Source organism: Pseudophryne corroboree, chromosome 12 (genome assembly GCF_028390025.1).
Source record: "Pseudophryne corroboree isolate aPseCor3 chromosome 12, aPseCor3.hap2, whole genome shotgun sequence".
Taxonomy (NCBI): Eukaryota; Metazoa; Chordata; class Amphibia; order Anura; family Myobatrachidae; genus Pseudophryne; species Pseudophryne corroboree.
In genome coordinates this window covers 172900981-172925485 of record NC_086455.1, presented here as the reverse complement: position 1 = coordinate 172925485, position 24505 = coordinate 172900981, and the positions used below count along the sequence as shown (strand labels likewise).

The 24505-nt window shown below is 49.7% G+C and overlaps 1 protein-coding gene across 3 annotated transcripts in view; it reads right to left on the bottom strand.

Annotated features, from left to right (window-relative positions):
- CCDC88C (coiled-coil domain containing 88C) overlaps positions 1–24167 on the bottom strand; it is a 95875-nt gene extending 71708 nt beyond the window's left edge. For 2 of the 3 annotated variants that reach the window (XM_063948584.1, XM_063948588.1), the window contains exons 1-3: positions 23721–23911; positions 15842–15942; positions 11424–11532 (exon numbers count right to left, since the gene is read on the bottom strand). In XM_063948584.1, the coding sequence (XP_063804654.1) occupies positions 11424–11532; positions 15842–15942; positions 23721–23780 (270 nt within the window). In that variant the 5' untranslated portion in view covers positions 23781–23911. Of the gene's footprint in view, positions 1–11423; positions 11533–15841; positions 15943–23720; positions 23912–24039 lie in introns of those variants that run through there. The other variant, XM_063948585.1, reaches the window with a different exon arrangement.
- Between the last annotated feature and the right edge of the window lie 338 nt (positions 24168–24505).

Below are 24505 nucleotides of genomic sequence, written 5' to 3'. Positions count from 1 at the left end.
CCCCCTCTTGCTATACAATCACATGGGGTCTGGGTGCCCTGTATTCTGCAGATATCTACATGCCACAAAATTACTGCTTTTTATAATATAATTAAATGTATGATTATATATAATAGCAGGAATGTGCATGTGGCTGCTGGTGGGAAACACGCGCTGCTATGATAGAGGTTACTGGCGTAGACCCAAGATGGCAGAAGCTACGCGGTGGCAGCAAAAATTCCAAATCCATATAGATGTGGCATGGGCCCCTGAGTTCCGCAGACACGTATATGCGGACAGGTGTGTTACAACACAAGGACACAAACACACTTATACGACACACCCAGAGTGTGAAGTGGCTGTGACTAGTGCCATACGCAGTGGTTTCTATAGGTACCTGGCACCTCTAAGGCGCACAGAGCAAGTAATCCGGAACAGGCCCCTACTCCCATCCCAACCTCTCCCCGGCTAATCTAGTGTAATCACTGGCACCAAGAGGAATCTCATTCAGTCAGGGCGAGCAGGCGTGTATAGCGACACAGCTGAGGTAGGAGCACTTCCTAGCAACGTGTAACCCCTTAATGACAGGCCTGTCAGCGTTCTGCACGGGGATGTATATACAGAGGGAAACCTGGAGGGACAGCGGTCACCGGAGCCTCATTATAATACTGAAATAAGAACTCGCAGGCAGGTATTCTGGCTACAACACAGGCAGCAGACACTGCACAGAGTGTATTCAGGCTACAACACAGGCAGCAGACAATGCACAGAGTGTATTCAGGCTACAACACAGGCAGCAGACACTGCGCAGAGTGTATTCCGGCTACAACACAGGCAGCAGACACTGCTCAGAGTGTATTCCGGCTACAACACAGGCAGCAGACACTGCTCAGAGTGTATTCCGGCTACAACACAGGCAGCAGACACTGCACAGAGTGTATTCAGGCTACAACACAGGCAGCAGACACTGCGCAGAGTGTATTCTGGCTACAACACAGGCAGCAGACACTGCGCAGAGTGTATTCAGGCTACAACACAGGCAGCAGACACTGCGCAGAGTGTATTCCGGCTACAACACAGGCAGCAGACACTGCACAGAGTGTATTCAGGCTACAACACAGGCAGCAGACACTGCACAGAGTGTATTCAGGCTACAACACAGGCAGCAGACACTGCACAGAGTGTATTCAGGCTACAACACAGGCAGCAGACACTGCGCAGAGTGTATTCCGGCTACAACACAGGCAGCAGACACTGCTCAGAGTGTATTCAGGCTACAACACAGGCAGCAGACACTGCGCAGAGTGTATTCCGGCTACAACACAGGCAGCAGACACTGCACAGAGTGTATTCAGGCTACAACACAGGCAGCAGACACTGCACAGAGTGTATTCAGGCTACAACACAGGCAGCAGACACTGCACAGAGTGTATTCAGGCTACAACACAGGCAGCAGACACTGCGCAGAGTGTATTCCGGCTACAACACAGGCAGCAGACACTGCTCAGAGTGTATTCCGGCTACAACACAGGCAGCAGACACTGCTCAGAGTGTATTCCGGCTACTACACAGGCAGCAGACACTGCGCAGAGTGTATTCCGGCTACAACACAGGCAGCAGACACTGCGCAGAGTGTATTCAGGCTACAACACAGGCAGCAGACACTGCACAGAGTGTATTCAGGCTACAACACAGGCAGCAGACACTGCGCAGAGTGTATTCCGGCTACAACACAGGCAGCAGACACTGCGCAGAGTGTATTCCGGCTACAACACAGGCAGCAGACACTGCGCAGAGTGTATTCCGGCTACAACACAGGCAGCAGACACTGCGCAGAGTGTATTCCGGCTACAACACAGGCAGGCAGCAGACACTGCGCAGAGTGTATTCCGGCTACAACACAGGCAGCAGACACTGTGCATAGTGTATTCCGGCTACAACACAGGCAGCAGACACTGCGCAGAGTGTATTCCGGCTACAACACAGGCAGCAGACACTGCGCAGAGTGTATTCCGGCTACAACACAGGCAGCAGACACTGCGCAGAGTGTATTCCGGCTACAACACAGGCAGGCAGCAGACACTGCGCAGAGTGTATTCCGGCTACAACACAGGCAGCAGACACTGTGCATAGTGTATTCAGGCTACAACACAGGCAGCAGACACTGCAGAGTGTATTCAGGCTACAACACAGGCAGCAGACACTGCGCAGAGTGTATTCCGGCTACAACACAGGCAGCAGACACTGCAGAGTGTATTCAGGCTACAACACAGGCAGCAGACACTGCACAGAGTGTATTCCGGCTACAACACAGGCAGCAGACACTGCGCAGAGTGTATTCCGGCTACAACACAGGCAGCAGACACTGCGCAGAGTGTATTCAGGCTACAACACAGGCAGCAGACACTGCGCAGAGTGTATTCCGGCTACAACACAGGCAGCAGACACTGCGCAGAGTGTATTCCGGCTACAACACAGGCAGCAGACACTGCTCAGAGTGTATTCCGGCTACAACACAGGCAGCAGACACTGCGCAGAGTGTATTCCGGCTACAACACAGGCAGCAGACACTGCGCAGAGTGTATTCAGGCTACAACACAGGCAGCAGACACTGCGCAGAGTGTATTCTGGCTACAACACAGGCAGCAGACACTGCGCAGAGTGTATTCCGGCTACAACACAGGCAGCAGACACTGCGCAGAGTGTATTCCGGCTACAACACAGGCAGCAGACACTGCGCAGAGTGTATTCAGGCTACAACACAGGCAGCAGACACTGCGCAGAGTGTATTCTGGCTACAACACAGGCAGCAGACACTGCGCAGAGTGTATTCCGGCTACAACACAGGCAGCAGACACTGCGCAGAGTGTATTCCGGCTACAACACGGGCAGCAGACACTGCGCAGAGTGTATTCCGGCTACAACACAGGCAGCAGACACTGCGCAGAGTGTATTCAGGCTACAACACAGGCAGCAGACACTGCAGAGTGTATTCAGGCTACAACACAGGCAGCAGACACTGCGCAGAGTGTATTCAGGCTACAACACAGGCAGCAGAAACTGCGCAGAGTGTATTCAGGCTGGGATTGGTCACACAGAAAAATAAAAAACACAAACAGAAAAAGTCCTAGCACTTGTTGTGCTCCGTCGTCAGTCCTCTGCACACGTGCAATGCTCTGCAACACAGCCAATGTCCAATGGGCCTAATTCAGACCTGATCGCTGCTGTGCAAAATTGCAAGGAGGGCGAATATCGAACGACTGCGCATGCATACGGATTGTAATGCGCACTTGTGATGCCAACTGCTAAAGAAATCAACGTCTTTTTGGATCACTAGGTGAACACAGGTTGATTGACAGGAAGCGGACGTTTGTGGGTGGTAACTGGCCGTTTTCTGGGAGTGTCAGGGAAAACGCAGGCGTTCCCAAGCGTTCTCAGGGCGGGTGTGTGACATCAGCTCTGGCTCCGATCAGCCTGATTCTATCGCATTGTAGGAGTAGGTCCTGGGCTGCGCACATACTGGAAAAATCATTACATGGCGAGTAAGTTGCGAACGGATTTGCAGCTGACTGGCGTTTGCAAAGCTTTGCGCATGGCGTACACAGACTTGCACGGGGCGGGTTTTCACTCTGTCTGGGCGGTGATTATCTGATCGCAAACCTCTGCAAATTCACAGAAGTCCCTTGCGCTGCATACTGATCCCTGCTCACTGGCCCCTAATAGGCATCAGCGCAATGCACTGTGGTTGTTTTGAAGTTTTAAAACACTCTATTGCACCTGACTTCCTGCTGTCTCTAGGTGAGCTGGAAAACCCGGACCTCTGTTTCTCCAGTTGTAGCTGTGCAGGACATACTTGCCTACCTGACCCTCTCCATGAGGGAGAAAATGCTCTGTTCCTGGACTCTCCTGGTAATGTATGATTGCCATCACCTGTGGTGAAACACCTTTCTTATCAATTACCTGGCTCACCACAGGTGATGGCAATCATACATTACCAGGAAAGTCCAGGAACAGAGCATTTTCTCCCTCATGGAGAGGGTCAGGTAGGTAAGTATGGTGCAGGACTTGTTTTCTTCTCTCCTGGAGGGAGCTGATCCCACCAGAATGTGGGCCATTATAGTGAGACACAAGCCCTCTCACCACACTAGTGAAATAGGCCTGGGTGACCTCAGACTGATAGGTGTTTGGACAATGACAGGAGCTGATTGGCTGGAGCACCGTTTGCCATTCATAATGAGCGATAACAAGAATATCACTCGTTGTTAAATCTGTCCCATATTGCCCCCAAAAAGGAGCCCCCGACTATACCCCCTGCAGGTCGCTGCGCGATGTAGCGCTGTCCAGGTGGTGTTGGAAACATACACTGTAGAGACGCAGTTACTGGGCTGCCCCTAACATCATCTGTATCCATTGGCCTAATTAATTGTATCAGAACAGAAGCAATCAGTAAATGCGATCAATATCAATAATACGTGTCCCCAGGGGCTGCGCCCGGCCTGCCTCCTGCGTACACACAGCTGCTTTTAATGCGTTCAGAATTAACCCGTCTGACCCCCAGCTTCCTCCAATTTACACGGAGCACCATCAGCGCAGCGCCCCCTGCAGGCAGCATACACCAGTGCGGTAACCAGATTATTACAGCACAGGGAGTACGCTCCTTATATCTAGTGAGTGGCGAGGAGAGCTGCGTCACCGGTTCAGTGTCACTGGGGTCTATGTACTAAGCTCTGGAGAGACAAAGTACCAGCCAACCAGTTCCTAACTGCCACGTTACAGGCTGGGTGTAAAAAATGAGTTAGTGGCCCATTTATCAACAAGTGATAAAACTCATTGCGTATGATAACTAGTGCCGCAGCCAATCAGCTCCCAACTGTCATTTTTCAAACACATGACAGTTAGAAGCTGAACACATGACAGTTGGGAGCTGATTGGCTGGAGCAACATTTATCATGATCAATGAGTTTTATCACCATTGATAAATTAGCCCCTTAGGAGTCAGTTTATTTCAGTCCACTTTATCTCTCTCCAGAGCTTAGTACATAGACCCCAATGTCTTCTAAGACAACATGGGCCCGAGTTGGACGCAGGGTCCATGACACACACAATCAGCCGTGGTGTAAAGTCTGCGCTCGCGTCCTGTTCTGGAGACGCCGTACAGAACTGGACTCAATGGCTACCTCTGCCCACATGTGCGTTGGCCGTCCGATCATACACACTGACGGCGGTCAGGCCATGTGGCCGGACGGGCCCACCTATGACTAGCTCTAGCGGCGGGTCTCCAGCTATCATTTCTGTGACTATGGGGACATGTACTAAGCAGTGATAAGAGCGGAGAAGTGAGCAAGTGGAGAAGCTGCCCCATCAACCAATCAGCTGCTCTGTATACTTTTATAGTATGCAAATTATAAATGTTACGTCAATGCTGATTGGTTGCCATGGGCAACTTCTCCACTGGCTCTCTTCTCCACTTTTATCACTGCTTAGTACATGTCCCCCTAAAGTACGGAGTGTCCGAGAACAGACCCTGCTCTATCTGCGCACCTGACAACAGCCTCCGACTGGCGTGGAATCTGCCACAATGGGGCCGGGTAATGAAAGGTTATTATAATGAGACCGCTGAGCTGCCTAGTTCCCGAGTGACGAGGGTGAATCTCCAGGGATCCCCGGCAGCCTGCGCTGGAAGGGCAGAGGAGGGGGACGCAATCCTGGAGAACACCATCTAGTGAAGGCCTGGACAGAGGCAGCAACTGGCCGGTATTAGAGGACCTTCTAGTAACAGTAGCTAGTGACAACACACGACTATTATACCGTGACAGGGTGCCCACCCTGCGGTGCCTCTCCATTACACACAGGGGGCTGCAACGTGACACCACCGCCAATATCGCAGTACAAACCATGAAGATGCACAATAATCGCTCGGATCATTATGAGGGAGAGCGCGGGTATTGCGGACGGGCACTACAGGGGGATATATCTGCTCTCAACAAGGCAGCACAGATAAAGTACAAACACAGCAATAATAACCCGGACCAGGCACAATATTATCTTCCGGCTAAAAATATAAAATTACACACAAAAAAAAGAAAAGAAAAAAAAAAAAAAAAAAGGAGGTGAAGGAACTAATAAAAGGGATCGCCACGTAATTCTGTTCCAACATTTATACAATGCAACTGAAGAGGACAGGATTTGGAAATAACGCTAACTTTTATTTAACCCATCCACTTGTGAGCTGAACATTTCAGAGGACATGTAACAAGCGAGTCAGAAAGGAGAATATCACGACACCTCTCTCACTAGAGCAGGCGCCAGCCTTTGTGTAACGTCTCCCCGGCAGGTGTGCGCGACACCAACGCAGTATTTCAAAGTCAACAAAAAAAGTTGCCAGCGGGTAAATATGGAGCGGTTACAATAGGCCAGTGTATAATAACAGGGATAATATACATTATACATTATTACGCAGGGACAGGAGCTGCAGCAGAGCCTGGGACGGATTACTCTGCAGGGAATGCAGAGCGACAAGTGTCTGCACGTCTGCAGCGCTTCCCATTCACCAGGCGATCGCTCTGCTTGTAGAGAAATACAATGGAAAGACATCATCACCAGTGTAAGACGCAGACCCCTTATAAGGAACCACACGGGAACCCAGCCAGGGGGCGTCTTCAGCTGAATCCCTCACACACAGCCAAACTGCGAATGGGGGGAACCCAGCCATACCCAACCCAGTGTCACCCCACCACCCCAAACTCAGCTCCAGCAGCTGATTTACTAAATTATCTAACCACTGCTTCTGCCATGCACCAACGTGCCCCCCCCCCCCCCCCCCCCCCACATCTGTGATATTCAGACAAATAGGGGCAGGAATTAAATCTTATATTGCCCCCGATCTCCCATCTAAAGTGACGGGAGATCGCGGGGCGATATTCTATGGCCCCCAGTTATCGCGCTGATCGCACCCATAAGAGACAGGTTTAGCCGCGTAAAGCAGCTAAACCCGACTAAAGTCATGGGCGCGATCACGAAGAGTCCCGTTTGGGCGTCCAAACTGGTCACTTTTCGTGCATTTCAGCTCGCCACCCCAGGGGATAGTGAGCTGAAATGCTGAAATCGTGCCCATTGGCAGCAACATTTGAATACTGCCAGCGGGCGTGATGGTGGTGGGAGGGGGGGCCAGAAGATTTGAATCCCACCCATAGTGACATATATGGTTCTTTCGTGATGGACTGAACAAATGGTGTTGCACAAGTGACAATGGGAAGGACAAGGGGCCTAATTCAGACCTGATCGTAGCTGCACGGCTCCGATCAGTTACTCAGACATGCGGGGGGACGCCCAGCACAGGGCTAGTCCACCCCGCATGTCTGGGCCTACCGCTCCTCCCCCCGCACAGATACAAAAAGCATTGCACGGCGGATGAAGAGTAGCTCCCTGCCAGTATAGCTCCAGCGCGCTGGCAGGGAGCCTCCCGTCGCTTTCTGGGTCAAAGCGGCTGCGTGTGACATCACGCAGCCGCAGCCCGCCCCCTGCACGGTCCGGGCACGCCTGCATTGCCCGGACCACGCCCCCAAAACGGCGTCCAAATGCCGCCGGCCCACCCCCTCCCGCCTGTCAATCAGGCAGAGGCGATCGCAGGGCTGAGACGCTGAAAGCTTCTCTGGCATGCGCCGGCGCACTGCGCAGTTCAGGCCTTATCTCCCTCTGTGCAAAACCACACAGCACCGATCAGGTCTGAATTAGCCCTAAGGGCCGAGCTCTGGCTGCTCAGTAATGATACGGGATACGGTCATTAAGTCGACCACTATTGGTCGACAAGCATTAGGCCGACAGGGTTTCTAGGTCGACATAACAAGAAGTCGACATGAGTTTTTCACAATTTTTTTAAAATTTTTGCACTTTTTCATACTTAACGATCTACGTGGTCTACAATATGGAACGGTAACCTTCACTTGCCATGCGCGGGGACACGGTGCACTAATTGGGGTTCCCGGTCACTCTCCGAAGAAAACGACACCAAAAAAATTAATAAATCTCAATTAGACCTTTAGTCATGTTGACTTAGAACATGTCGACCTAGAAACCCTGTTGACCTAATGACTGTCGACCTAAGTGTGGTCGACCCAATGACCCATACCCATGATACCACCTGACGTAACGATGGGTGCGGATTGCGTCCCCCCGACGTCCTCAGTGACACGGGTGATTATACAGAGACGTCCTCAGTGACACGGGTGATTATACAGAGACGTCCTCAGTGACACGGGTGATTATACAGAGACGTCCTCAGTGACACGGGTGATTATACAGAGACGTCCTCAGTGACACGGGTGATTATACAGAGACGTCCTCAGTGACACGGGTGATTATACAGAGACGTCCTCAGTGACACGGGTGATTATAGAGACGTCCTCCCAAACAGGTTCTTTATTTGATGAGATCCCAGCGGAGGTGCGAGGGATCCACAGAGATACAATGACCGCGGTGAGGAGAGACCCCTCAGCCCGCCGGTCCCATATACTATTATTCCTCACATCTGACCCTGTGCCAGAGGAGCTTACAGTCACAGTATAACATTAGCCTGCGTGTACGTGTTTGGGCGAGTGTAGGGCATATTTACTCTTATTATGGTTCCGAGAGAGAATACCTCAGCACCAGGAAATTATTACAGGCTATTCCCGTCCTTCCCTACTCCTCCGGTAAGTGCGGAAGACCCCGAGACGTTAACCCACCACCACAGGGTTACCACAATGACTCGCTTACAACCATCGATTTAAGTATTAAAGAGAGATTTACTCAGCAACTACAGAAAGATGTGCGCCAATTGTACCGGGTCCAAGTAAAAGTATTTAGCGAGAGAGACTCACGACGCAGTTTTAGGTAAAAGCAGAACTAATAATTATCGGACAATCTGATTGGGGGTAGCGGCTGGCGAATGTGTAACTCTTGCACCAACAACACGCATACACCTTCACACACTGCGACCGCCGCGGGTAACAGTGCGCCAGTGGTGGAACGTTTGCTTAGAGGCACCACCTGATACGTAATGCAGCACGAGGAATCCCGGGCACACAATGATACGCTCCGCAGTCACAGAGAGCAGGAAGCGGCAGACGGATAATCTTCCTGTTATTGCTTTCTTACAAAACAGCCATTAACAATATGGAAACGTTTCATTCTGTAAGACAACAGTGAGCAGCCGGCGGGCTCGGCGCGGCCTGTGCGCCAGTAGTAGACGGCGCAACATACTGGGATATTGGGCCTAATTCAAGGTTGATTGCAAAACAACATTCTCCTCTAATGGGCAAAACCATGTGCACTGCAGGGGAGGCAGATATAACATGTGCAGAGAGAGTTAGATTTGGGTGGGGTTTGTTCAAACTGAAATCTAAATTGCAGTGTAAAAATAAAGCAGATAGTATTTACCCTGCACAGAAACACTATAACCCACCCACATCTAACTCTCTCTGCACATGTTACATCTGCCTCCCCTGCAGTGCACATGGTTTTGCCCATTAGAGAAAATGTTGTTTTGCAATCAACCTTGAATTAGGCCAGTAGAGGGGATGATACATAGCTGCATGGTCGCGGCAGTGTGTTTCACACCTATTTATACACGTATCCGGACGATAGATTTGCAATGTCTAAGTAGACAGTCATAGGTCAACATGTTCAAAAGGTCGACGCATGTTTTTTTGTTTTGTACACGTTTCACCAACATTTGCTAGATTTACTGAACACAAGCACATGGGGGTACATGTCTGTACGGATGGTGGGCACATATCACGGAATATACAAGATGCCATTGTCATGTCGACTGTTTTACCCTGTCCACCTTCTGTACCTGTTGGCCTAACATGTTGCCGACCTCATGACTGTCTACACAGACACTGCAGATCTATTATACTAGATACAAGGGGATCCGTGGTCACAGAACAGAAGGACAGCGGCTCTGGTACACAGCGGAATATGTCCATCAGTTATCATCAGAATCAGCTTTATTGGCCGGCTGTACTCGCGTACACCAGGAATTTGTGGTACAATGCATCGCCAAGCCGCAACATGGGGGGAAATACATAGCATAAGAAGGGGGAAAACGTAGCACACATTACACGTATGAGATCATACTGCACATACCAACTGTACCATAGACTCCACATATTAGACATGTTATACATGTAACACGAGGGCTGCTTGGCAGAGAGGCACCGAGGCAGCCATCCGCGCCGCCATCTTGAACTTGTTTATAATATTATGTGATCCAAAAATTATAATGGGTTCATGAACAGAGTTATTAATAATAATAATAATAATAATATTTATATAGCGCTTTCTCCAAACAGGACTCAGGCGCTTTACAGACATCAAAACCATGCACATAATACAGAGGAGTAATACAGCAATACACAAGCCACCCAGACATAGAAAATGAGAACCTAGAACGCATAGAGTAATCATAATGCAGGATTGGTGCAGGCATTTTGGGTAATAACCTCCATGGGCTGTGTATTCCACCCTCACAGGGTACCAGATGCGGCAGCCATCTTGGGCGCACTGCGTAGGATTACCCTGGGTGAAATAGTCCATCCCTTAGGAGAAATGACACAAAATGGGGGTGATTTCAGTGTCCTAATGCTCCGAATAGGGTCCCAACAAAACTATCAGGTCCATGTCTTTCTCATCCCATCCACAAGCGTACCAGATGAGGCAGCCATGTTGGGCGCATTACGAAGGTTACACTGTGGGAGCTGAGCCATACACAGGCCCAATGCATACATGGGAGAACGGGCACTTGTGTAGTCGTATGACCAATCCACGTGAGGCACGTCCTGCCCGCAGAGGAACCGTCAGAGGCCCCCATTTGGGGTGCACGGTGTTAGATGCTGCAGGCAGGGTGTGCAGTCAGTGGCGGTACACCTCACAGGAATACCACACGGTGGGTGGAAGTATGCAGGAAAAATGTTTTGGTGTTTTTCTTATGGTGAGAGAACACCGGGAAACTCGGCAGGAATGGCTGCGGACAGCTGCATGAAACCATAGTATAGTGACTCATAGGAAAGAATTGTCCTTTACATACCAAGGAAATATACAGACCGACAATACCAGCGAGCCAGGGCCGGCTGTACACATCAACGGCCAGCGCAGATCATAGTTCTGTAACCAAGGCCAAGCGGACCAATCACAGGCTCAGTAGAGGCGTAAGAATGTAACAGCTCCCTCCTGACCTATGGCGCTATATGTTACTTATTGCACAACCTCTCATTGTATACTGTATACGCTTCCATCACCGGATGTTACATTCCCAGTATTACAGCAAATAATCTCATTCCAGACAATAACGGGTTAATGACACAGTGGTGAGTATCCAGCTGGCTGAGCACTGGCGCCCGGCGCAGCGGAGGTTAATAGCTAGGGCTTCCTGTGTATACACGTACAGGAAACAAGAGTCGTACCTGATAGTAGGTCTTGATGTGTCGCACCAGTATCGCGAGGTTCTGAATGCGCAGGTTCACATCGTTATTCACATGTTTGTTGATGCGCTGATTGGACGTCCGGGGGTCTCTGCGGGCAGAGGCACAGACAGATCAGTCACAGGGGGCGTAGAGGGCGGGGAAACAGACAACAGATAAACGGCGCAGACTCCTGATTAAAGCACCAAATCATCAAACTAAATGATCATAAGACGGTACTTTGGCTTCATAGCGGTCCGTTACTCACCGCAAGTTCTCGTCACAAAATAGATTATACCCCCAAAATTATTTTTGTGAAAGTTTAAAGTTGTAAAAATAGTGTATCCATTGCTTTAATTAGAATACAATTATTTATTTTATTAATTGCTGGTAAAGTGTTATAATGCAGGGTTATACAAATATTAGCAGGATCACAAAAGATTAATCTGGTGACGGTCGTCCCCTCCCCTCCCAATTTAGAATGACACCTTCTTTGAGACAAATTTACAGTAATAACTACCACAATTATCTCTATTTATTTATGATGGACCCAACAATACTCCAGGTGATATGTAGTATATTTTAAATCTTGTTATATCCTTTCCCTAATTAGTGCTTTACAATACTTTTTTTTTTAAATATCTGCTTTAAACATTCTACAATCTTCATGATGAAGCTTCAAGGTTTTTTTTTGTTATTGTTTTGTTTGTTTTCAGAGCAGTTAATAGCCTCTGACACAGGCATTTATCTTTAAATTAATTGTAACATGCACTGTACACTTTGTAAATTGCTACTTTGGACAGAGAGTATACGACTGTATATTACACCAAATTGCCCGAGAGGTAACCATTAGCACTCTGCAGTGTGGAGATGGGGTAGAAACTGCTCAATTTGTCTTTAGCAATAAATTCTATGGGGCCGTGTAAATTCCAGTTACCCTAGTAACAAGTGAAACAAGCCTGGTGAACTATTTTGGAAGAGAGGCGCATACAGGGCCCAGCCAGGCAGCAGCAGAGACCGGCAGACACAAAACAACCAGGAGGAATGTGCAAATGATTATATAGAAGGTGAATATAAATTCCTCCTAATCCCAGGGCTGACATCCAGCGCTCCACAATACACATCAGTCTGCGTCTATGTGACAGGCCCCAGGACGAGGCGTCTTACAGCCTTGTATACTGTATGAGGATAACAACATTAAACCAAGATTATCTGATTGTCACAGACCCTGCAGGGTGTCAGCGCCCCTCCCAATTCTCTCAGCCCTTCTTTATACACTAATAGGTGAGAAATAAACAGCAGCCAGCCAGGGTAATCCTACCAGCTGCCACGGCACTACAAGTCTCAGCATATCCCTAATGATTCTGCAGTGCAGTTGGTGAGTTAGGGGTTGCCCGCCTCTGTGCTGTAGTTTTGGTGTAGTTACCCCATGACGGACACATACTGATATATTAGACGCAGTCCCCAGTGCCAGCTTCGCGTGGATTTAGGGTGAGATGTACTAAGCAGTGATAAAAGTGGAGAAGTGAGCAAGTAGAGAAGTTGCCCATGGCAACCAATCAGCTGCCCTGTATATTTTTATAGTATGCAAATTATAAATGTTACGTCAATGCTGATTGGTTGCCATGGGCAACTTCTCCACTGGCTCACTTCTCCACTTTTATCACTGCTTAGTACATTTCCCCCTTGATCTTATACGTCACTGAATGCTAAAAAAGAGAATGATCTGCCGCTTGTAGAGGGAGATCCCTGCGTGTGCGAGATCCCTGGCACTATCCAGTGTCACACCGCCATGCCGCCTGGGATATGGAATAATCCTATAACTAGCCGATTAGGGCAGACAGGTTCTCATGTGTCCGACACATGTAAGTATAGCCGTCAGCTGCTCGGGGGTCTGGGGAAGACCATAAAGATGTTTGAACAGCTCTGTCAACTATCCCGGCTCCTGTCCGCCATGTGTGGGGTTTTGGAATAACAGAATCTCAGGCTTCAGGCAGCTGCTTACCCCAAAAGCTAACAATCAGACCCCCTGCCGACCCCCGGCTAACTACAGGCAGTTATACGGGGGCTCATTCTGTAACCTGCATGAATGTCACAGGGGATGGTCAGTGAATGTCACCAGCCACACCATGAGCCTAATTCAGACTGATCGCAGCAGCAAATTTGTTAGCAGTTGGATAAAACCATGTGCAGTGCAGGTGGGGCAGATGTAACATGTGCAGAGAGAGTTAGATTTGGGTGGGTTATATTGTTCCTGTGCAGGGTAAATACTGGCTGCTTTATTTTTACACTGCAATTTAGATTTCAGTTAGAACACACCCAACCCAAATCTAACTCTCTCTGCACATGTTACATCTGCCCCACCTGCAGTGCATGGATTAGAGAACAATTTTGCTGCTGCAATCAGATCTGAATTAGGCCTCATGTGAGAATGTAGCACCTTTTCCCTCAGACTGCCAGGCCTCCGGCTACACACCTACAGGGCACTCTGGTAAACCCGACCGGCCGGTGACTTCATCCCGCATATGCCGCAGGGTCATCAGATAAACAGACCCGACGTGTATAATGTGATCAGTCCTGTGAGTGGATACATTGCACACAGATACTCCGTGACTGGCCCACACCACCCTATCTACGGACTGTATCCTATAGATTACAATGGGGAACGCCATCTAGGTACTGGGGTCGAGCTTGGTAAATTCAGCAATTAAGCAGCACCCATATAAACCCACGGGGGGCACTTCTGTGACTGAAAATGGTGGATCTGAGACAGGGACGGACTGGAGCTCTATAATGGCCCTGGCACTGTAGGTGTGCGTGACAAGGGGGCGCAGTCATGGCTCAGGGGGCAATGTTTAGCGCCACGCCCCATGTCTCTGTATGCCGGGCAACCAAGCAGAGCGTCAGTCCCGATCTCTGTGTGGTTGGACCGGCCCACCATTCCATCGGCCGTTCCGGCTTTTGCCAGGAGTGCCAGACGGCCAGTCTGGGCCCAATCAGATGTATCTGCTGTGGTCCCCCAGAGATACATTCAGGGGATATTTTTGTGCGTACTGTCCGAAACTTTTGTGGTTCCCAAACTGAGTGCCACAGGGCACTGGTAGGAGTGCCAAGGGTTGTGGTCCAGGGCCAAATCTAATTGTTTATGGCCAATGTGATAGATTGCCGAACATAAACTATGAGGACAAACCACACAGCTGACCCTATGGATGACCTATAAGCACAATTTACCACATTTAATCATAAGAAACCTTTGCCCTAGGGGTTGCCGTGAAAATCTGCTGATACTACAAGGCACCGTGATCCAAGGACGTTCTGTAACCACTTTGCTAGAGGGTCCCGGGGAATGTGCCTCTAGGCTGCGGAAACCATTAATGCAGGATGACGACAGTGATTATAAATGACGAGAAGACAACGCAGGGAGAGATGCAGCGTAACGAGCCCTCCGTGTACAGCTCACACATGGGTGATTCTCGGCAGGAAGTGGTTGAGATGCAATCTGACGGCTTTCGTGATGGAAATACACATTCATACGCGGCCTGTAGCAGTCGCTGACTCAGATCTGGACGAGGATGTGCAGCTGAAACCAAAAGCCCCGCTGTACGCTCCCGCCTGCACCAGATGAAGCAGCGAGCCCTGGCTCAGGGGAGTGGGGTGTTTCAGCCTCAGTAATAAATAGGTTTCCTCAGCTGCCGTCCAGTCTCAGACGCTATATGGGTCGTACAATAACGCCCACTGATTCACAATCCGCTACGTGCAACAATAGATAGACTGCCGCTGGTGCGGTCACATGCCTTACCCTTGGAGTCCCAATGGGACAATCTCATCGAGGGACATTAAAAAATCAAAGACGTGCTCGGAAATCATGGGTTTGTGATCTAATGCCTGCAAAATGGCGGAAAGAGCCTGCTGACCTATCAGCGGTCTATCTTTCACCCGAATACCTAGGGGGGTATGCCCCAGCCCTCCAGAAATGGACAGGCCACCTGTCCTTACGATGTGCTTAATGGATTACACAGCTGGTAAGGATGAAAATGACTTTGGTCTAACTACTGTCCTAACCCAATCCTCTGAGCTAACCCGAATACCCCACCCTAAGACCAGACTGGATGGGCCACACGAGACTTATTGGCCGTCAAATTATATGTTTCTGCATTTGAGTGCCACCCAAAAGTGTCCTGCAAAGAAGTCAGTCCACCTGTAACCTGCAAACAGCCCCTGGTCTATACCCCATTGTATATATGCTCCAGTGTCCCCCAGTGGATGAGGGGCTTGGGGAGAGGTAATTCCAACACGTATTAGCAGCAAAGATATAACTCAACCTGCACAAAAAGCAACAACACAATAGTATAAAATGTGTATGACCCGTAGCACCGGGAATTCATTATACGCCATCTGACGCTGGGACGCCATATACTTACATCTGAAGCATGATCTTATTGAGGAACACCCCGTCCACAAGGTCCATGTACATAGACAGTCGGTTCTCATTCTCGTTGCCGCACGGGCCGAAGGTTTTCACCTGCAGGAGGAAGAAGGAGAAGCGGCGGTGAGCGGGATTGCACAATGCAGGGGGATGAAGCACAATTCCAAAGGTAAGGAATGAAATGACAGCCCTGACCTGGAGGAGAAGACATTCCACTAGGATTAGGTAATGGCTGGAAGTGCAGGTTAGATATAAGACGCCATAAATCTGGGATAATCTGTCGGAGATGGCGGCATCCTCACCCTATCAGGAGGAGCGGGCCCTGGGACTCCCATACCTGTGGCTGCTGTAAGGTTTATCATTTACCTGCGCCTCACCCGGACGGCCCTCAATTCATTCTGTACACAACATAAACAAATCCCTGGACCTGCGCACTAAACGCCATACTGATCTGACGCCCAGCAACGCGTGCAGCGCTCGGCTCGCAGGTCTGCTCTTCTATCCATGACGTTTAGTGATGTTACGCCCCCGCAGGGTGTAAGGGCTACTAGCCAATATAAAGCGGCTTTCCCGTGCCACCCCGTATATTAGTACGCCATAGGCTCAGCCTCTTATGCGGAGGCCCGGCATAGATACAGCTGTAATAAGAGGATCCATCCTGGATTCAGCAGCCTGATACATTGGCAGAAGAGCATGGCACGAGGAGTGCTATAGAGCATGCCGATAATCTCTCCCCCGCGCGCAGGCTCTGCAGCCTCCCCCCGCGTACAGGCACTGCAGCCCCCCAACCCAAACGCTCCCCCCCCCCCCCCCACCGCGCGCGCACGCGCTGCAGCCTCCCCAGCACGCACAGGCTTTGCAGCCTCCCCAGCACGCACAGGCTCTGCAGCCTCCCCAGCACGCACAGGCTCTGCAGCCTCCCCAGCACGCACGCACAGGCTCTGCAGCCTCCCCAGCACGCACAGGCTCTGCAGCCTCCCCAGCACGCACAGGCTCTGCAGCCTCACCACCACAAGGCTCTGCAGCCTCACCACCACAGGCTCTGCAGCCTCCCCACCACACACAGGCTCTGCAGCCTCCCCACCACACACAGGCTCTGCAGCCTCCCCACCACACACAGGCTCTGCAGCCTCCCCACCACACACAGGCTCTGCAGCCTCCCCACCACACACAGGCTCTGCAGCCTCCCCAGCACACGCAGCACAGGCTCTGCAGCCTCCCCAGCACAGGCTCTGCAGCCAGGACACTTAGCATTCTGGCAGTTACAGACTAACAAAAGCGGGCATCTGAGAAGGACGCTATTGTGAAGGCCATTCAGGGCCGAGACAAACACTGCAGAGACAGATCCTCCGCTCAGCCCAGCACAGAGTATTTCAGTCCCTCCCTGGAGATTCGTTATCCTCAGCGCACCTGTCTCAGAGTGACAGCCTGTCTCATATATAGACCCTCCCATAGGAAACATATGCGGGTCAGACCCTGGTGTCAGTCACTGTCTGTGTGGTCTGTGCATTGGGGGCCATTGTGTAGCACAGGAGGAATGGAAACAGACCTCAGTGCCTCGGTGCCTCTGTATTCTATTACACTACGTCACCATAAAAATGTCACTTGTATAGAACACAGATAGTCCCTATGACTGAATCAACACCAGAAATTACAACATAAGAGTCTGTGAGAAAGTAAGGACAACTAGAACACAGGGCGTAATTCAGACCTGATCGCAGCAGCAAATGTTAGCTGATGGGCAAAAACATGTGCACTGCAGGTGGGGCAGATGTAACATGTGCAGAGAGAGTTAGATTTGGGTGGGGTATACTGTTTCTGTGCAGGGTAAATACTGGCTGCTTTATTTTTACACTGCAATTTAGATTTCAGTTTGAACACACCCCACCTAAATCTAACTCTCTCTGCACATGTTACATCTGCCCCACCAGCACTGCACATGTTACATCTACCCCACCTGCAGTGCTCATGGTTTTGCCCATCTGCTAACAAATTTGCTGCTGTGATCAGGTCTGAACGAGGCCCTTTGTTTCCTTAGAGCAGCAAGCCCCCATGTAAGAATATTGGCAATGCACATTACTGCTCAGCTGTTTATTCAGGACGCTATTAAATGATTTATAACTCTGCAGAGAATGAATGGTGCCTTGTGACTACCACAGCGACCTCTGACCTTTACACTGTGACCTTTCCTGGGTTGCTGGGCGTTCATGTGCAATAACCCAGGATCTCGCTTCTAGCGTGGAAGGGGCATTACTGGGAGTACCACTGTTTTCCATGTAACCTATTTTCACATTTTCCTCAGAGCACAAAGTCCTATCAGCTAATGCAACCTGTGGCATTCCAGATGCTGTGGAACCACACATCCCAGCATGCCCTCTCTCAGTTCTGCTGTTAGTGCATGTTAACAGCGAGGCAGGGAATGCTGGGATGTGTAGTTCCAAAGCCTCTGGAGTGCGACAGGTTGCCTAGCTCTGGACTAATGCATGGGCTGAGAATATACAGCAAAACGAGTACTGTAGTAACAGGAATATTCTATGATGGTGGAAAAGCGCCATTTGGCGTGGAAGGACGATCGCTGCGCATTTCCCAGAACGGAGAGCCTAGCTGTGTAACGTTAGCAGCAGAGGTAACAATTACAGCAGCAGCAGTCACGCTTTACACCATAATGTACCCCCGCCAGGTCATGTTTTCAGGATTTCTGTCTGTCCAACATAGAGCAACTCCCCTGTGCATGATTAAAGACATCCACAAAACATGGCCTGTTTGGGGGGTACTTAGGGACTGGAGTTGAGATCCCCTGCTTTTCAGTAAAAGCAAGCGAGGAAACAACTGCAGGGGTAGTGGCTACATGGATTACTGCCAGCTAAAGTGGTAAAGAGAAAGGGAAAACGTTTTATTAGACAATAGTCAATAGTTCAGCTGTGAAACCGGATTTGCACCACGTACGGGGGTGGATACAGACAGACATCATGGTTATATGGGGCTGTAACTAATACCCCATGTGTTCCTGACTAGAGATCAGAAGACGGTGTAAGGTGATCCTGTGTGTGAGCCCGGTGTACGCAGTGCTTCACATTACAGCGCTGATGTCTCCTGTCACATACTGCTACCGGGGGTATAAGTGCTGGGGTGCCCTATAATGTGTGGGGTAAGTGGCTCCGCAGGTAGGTACTGGCACTAGTAGTGATATAGTTATAGTGAGAGGCAGCTACAAGGTGTATAACTGCTGGGGTGTCCGTAATGTGTGGGGTAAGTGACCCTGCGGGTAGGTACTGGCACTAGTAGTGATATAGTTATAGTGAGAGGCAGCTACAGGGGTATAACTGCTGGGGTGTCCTGTAATGTGTGGGGTAAGTGGCTCCGCAGGTAGGTACTGGCACTAGTAGTGATATAGTTATAGTGAGAGGCAGCTACAGGGGTATAACTGCTGGGGTGTCCGTAATGTGTGGGGTAAGTGGCTCCGCAGGTAGGTACTGGCACTAGTAGTGATATAGTTATAGTGAGAGGCAGCTACAAGGTGTATAACTGCTGGGGTATCCTGTAATGTGTGGGGTAAGTGACCCTGCGGGTAGGTACTGGCACTAGTAGTGATATAGTTATAGTGAGAGGCAGGTGACAGGTGGTATAACTGCTGGGGTGCAGCACTGCCCTGTAATGTGTGGGGTAAGTGACCCTGCAGGTAGGTACACTGGTAGTGATATAGCTGATAAGGGTTTTGGCGGCTTCTCAGGAAATAAATGACACTAGACTACAGACAAGTTACAACATATCATTCATGCTGTATCGCAGACACCACAACAGGACACACCAGGAATACATGTGCATCCTACACAGGTTATTATACTCCCCCCACCACCTACACAGGTTATTATACTCTCCCCACCACATACACACCTACACAGGTTATTATACTCTCCCCACCACCTACACAGGTTATTATACTCCCCCCACCACCTACACAGGTTATTATACTCTCCCCACCACCTACACAGGTTATTATACTCTCCCCACCACCTACACAGGTTATTATACTCTCCCCACCACCTACACAGGTTATTATACTCCCCCCACCACCTACACAGGTTATTATACTCTCCCCACCACCTACACAGGTTATTATACTCTCCCCACCACCTACACAGGTTATTATACTCCCCCCACCACCTACACAGGTCATTATACTCCCCCCACCACCTACACAGGTTATTATACTCCCCCCACCACCTACACAGGTTATTATACTCCCCCCACCACCTACACAGGTTATTATACTCTCCCCACCACCTACACAGGTTATTATACTCCCCCCACCACCTACACAGGTTATTATACTCTCCCCACCACCTACACAGGTTATTATACTCTCCCCACCACCTACACAGGTTATTATACTCCCCCCACCACCTACACAGGTCATTATACTCCCCCCACCACCTACACAGGTTATTATACTCCCCCCACCACCTACACAGGTTATTATACTCCCCCCACCACCTACACAGGTTATTATACTCTCCCCACCACCTACACAGGTCATTATACTCCCCCCACCATATACACCTACACAGGTTATTATACTCTCCCCACCACATACACACCTACACAGGTTATTATACTCTCCCCACCACATACACCTACACAGGTTATTATACTCTCCCCACCACATACACAGGTTATTATACTCTCCCCACCACCTACACAGGTTATTATACTCTCCCCACCACCTACACAGGTTATTATACTCTCCCCACCACCTACACAGGTTATTATACTCTCCCCACCACCTACACAGGTTATTATACTCTCCCCACCATATACACCTACACAGGTTATTATACTCTCCCCACCACATACACAGGTTATTATACTCTCCCCACCACCTACACAGGTTATTATACTCTCCCCACCACCTACACAGGTTATTATACTCTCCCCACCACATACACAGGTTATTATACTCTCCCCACCACATACACCTACACAGGTTATTATACTCTCCCCACCACCTACACCTACACAGGTTATTATACTCTCCCCACCACCTACACAGGTTATTATACTCTCCCCACCACCTACACAGGTTATTATACTCTCCCCACCACCTACACCTACACAGGTTATTATACTCTCCCCACCACCTACACAGGTTATTATACTCTCCCCACCACCTACACAGGTTATTATACTCTCCCCACCACCTACACAGGTTATTATACTCTCCCCACCATCTACACCTACACAGGTTATTATACTCTCCCCACCACCTACACAGGTTATTATACTCTCCCCACCACATACACCTACACAGGTTATTATACTCTCCCCACCACCTACACAGGTTATTATACTCTCCCCACCACCTACACAGGTTATTATACTCTCCCCACCACCTACACAGGTTATTATACTCTCCCCACCACCTACACAGGTTATTATACTCTCCCCACCACCTACACAGGTTATTATACTCTCCCCGCCACCTACACAGGTTATTATACTCTCCCCGCCACCTACACAGGTTATTATACTCTCCCCACCACATACACAGGTTATTATACTCTCCCCACCACATACACAGGTTATTATACTCCCCCCACCACACACACCTACACAGGTTATTATACTCCCCCCACCACATACACCTACACAGGTTATTATACTCTCCCCACCACACACACCTACACAGGTTATTATACTCTCCCCACCACATACACCTACACAGGTTATTATACTCTCCCCACCACACACACCTACACAGGTTATTATACTCTCCCCACCACATACACACCTACACAGGTTATTATACTCTCCCCACCACATACACACCTACACAGGTTATTATACTCTCCCACCACACACACCTACACAGGTTATTATACTCTCCCACCACACACACCTACACAGGTTATTATACTCTCCCCACCACATACACACCTACACAGGTTATTATACTCTCCCCACCACACACACCTACACAGGTTATTATACTCTCCCACCACACACACCTACACAGGTTATTATACTCTCCCACCACATACACACCTACACAGGTTATTATACTCTCCCCACCACACACACCTACACAGGTTATTATACTCTCCCACCACACACACCTACACAGGTTATTATACTCTCCCCACCACACACACCTACACAGGTTATTATACTCTCCCACCACACACACCTACACAGGTTATTATACTCTCCCCACCACACACACCTACACAGGTTATTATACTCTCCCACCACACACACCTACACAGGTTATTATACTCTCCCACCACATACACACCTACACAGGTTATTATACTCTCCCCACCACACACACCTACACAGGTTATTATACTCTCCCACCACATACACACCTACACAGGTTATTATACTCTCCCCACCACACACACCTACACAGGTTATTATACTCTCCCACCACACACACCTACACAGGTTATTATACTCTCCCACCACATACACACCTACACAGGTTATTATACTCTCCCCACCACACACACCTACACAGGTTATTATACTCTCCCACCACACACACCTACACAGGTTATTATACTCTCCCCACCACACACACCTACACAGGTTATTATACTCTCCCACCACACACACCTACACAGGTTATTATACTCTCCCCACCACACACACCTACACAGGTTATTATACTCTCCCACCACATACACACCTACACAGGTTATTATACTCTCCCCACCACACACACCTACACATGTTATTATACTCTCCCACCACATACACCTACACAATAGTGGTGCACAGAGCTGACAATCTAAGGGCAGTCCTGTGAATTCAGCTCCTTCCCTCGGTACAGACATGTCGCTGGCTGTGCCCCAGGCAGAAGAGACAATTTCCTACCAGGGAGTTATAGTTACAGGGGCCGTAAACTTCAGGCGGGTGCGTTACCTGCCCCTGTGTGGAGAGGGTCACATGTACTACTTCTGTTACACAAGGGTATTACTGCCTGCTTGTTACCCCAGGTGCACAGGGTCAGCCAGGCTGGGGGAGGGCTGGAGGTATTGGGGTCCTCAGTACATTCAGCTGTGGACAGCTCCCCACAAACACAGCTACTAGCACTGAGGAGATCCTGTTATCATGTCATGCAACCACAGGGGAGAGGGTGTCATTCACACACATGTGTCATGTACTGTACATGCAGCCACTACACACACATGTACCATGTACTAAACATGCAGCTCTCACCACACACATGTATCATGTTCTATACAAGCAGCACTCACCACACACATGTACTAAACATGCAGCACTCACCACACACATGTATCATGTTCTATACAAGCAGCACTCACCACACACATGTATCATGTTCTATACAAGCAGCACTCACCACACACATGTATCATGTACTAAACATGCAGCACTCACCACACACATGTATCATGTACTATACAAGCAGCAACTACACACATGTACCATGTACTTTACATGCAGCACTCACCACACACATATGTATCATGTACTAAACAAGCAGCAACTACACACATGTACCATGTACTTTACATGCAGCACTCACCACACACATGTACCATGTACTAAACATGCAGCACTCACCACACACATGTACCATGTACTAAACATGCAGCACTCACCACACACATGTACCATGTACTAAACATGCAGCACTCACCACACACATGTATCATGTACTATACATGCAGCAACCACACACACACATATACATACATACACACATATATACATACATACACACATATATACATATATACATACACACAGAGACAAACAGAAAGTTTGTGGAAGTTGAGGGAAAGTTTGCCTCCGCCACATTGTATCACCTGCTCATCCCCTGACCCCACACACACGCGGCCACTCACCCAGGTCACCAGTGGGCTGTCCAGGAACTGCTCCATCAGCTGGGAGATGGTTATATCCATGCTGGGACTAGTAGTGCTACAGTAGGGAAGAGTCCATCGTGTCTGTGTCCTCGGAGGGAGCAGATTGCTAATAGAACAATGAGAGTCTCCTCTCTGCGGGGGGTAGAGACACAGCACAGAGCACCCCCCCCTCCTCCTCACACCTCCTCCTCCTCACACCCCCTCCCACACCCCCTCCTCCTCCTCCCCAGTGCCAGGCCCGGGCAGCAGCACACCCCCTGCGGGAGGTGCAGACAGTGTGCTCAGTGCTGTGCTGCACCTGCCTGGGCTAGTGCCTCCTCATGGCTGTCAGCATTACACATACAGGGGGTGCAGACAGTGTACTCAGTGCTGCTGGGGGCAGTGTGCTCAGTCCTGTACCTGCCCGGGCTGCCCCCTCATGGTAATGGTGTCTGTCAGCATTACACAGACAGGCCCTCACCTGCGTTATAGCTGTGGCACAGTTGCCACCCCCACCTGCTCTGTATCCAGTGCACCAAGATTAGATTGCAAGCTCTGGCGCTCTATGGCTGCCCATGGTCTATGATGTGAGAATGCACCATAGCCAGAAGGGATCCATACAAAGGCTGACCTGACTAGTGATGTGGTCCCACCTCAGGTGCAGGATATGGGGGGTGCGCACTGTGCCACCATACTAGTTATTTCCTACTGGACTGTGCCCAGCAGAGGAAGGCTCCTATACCCCCCATACCTGGAACCAAGGGCCCTTAGGGGTCCCTCCTTTG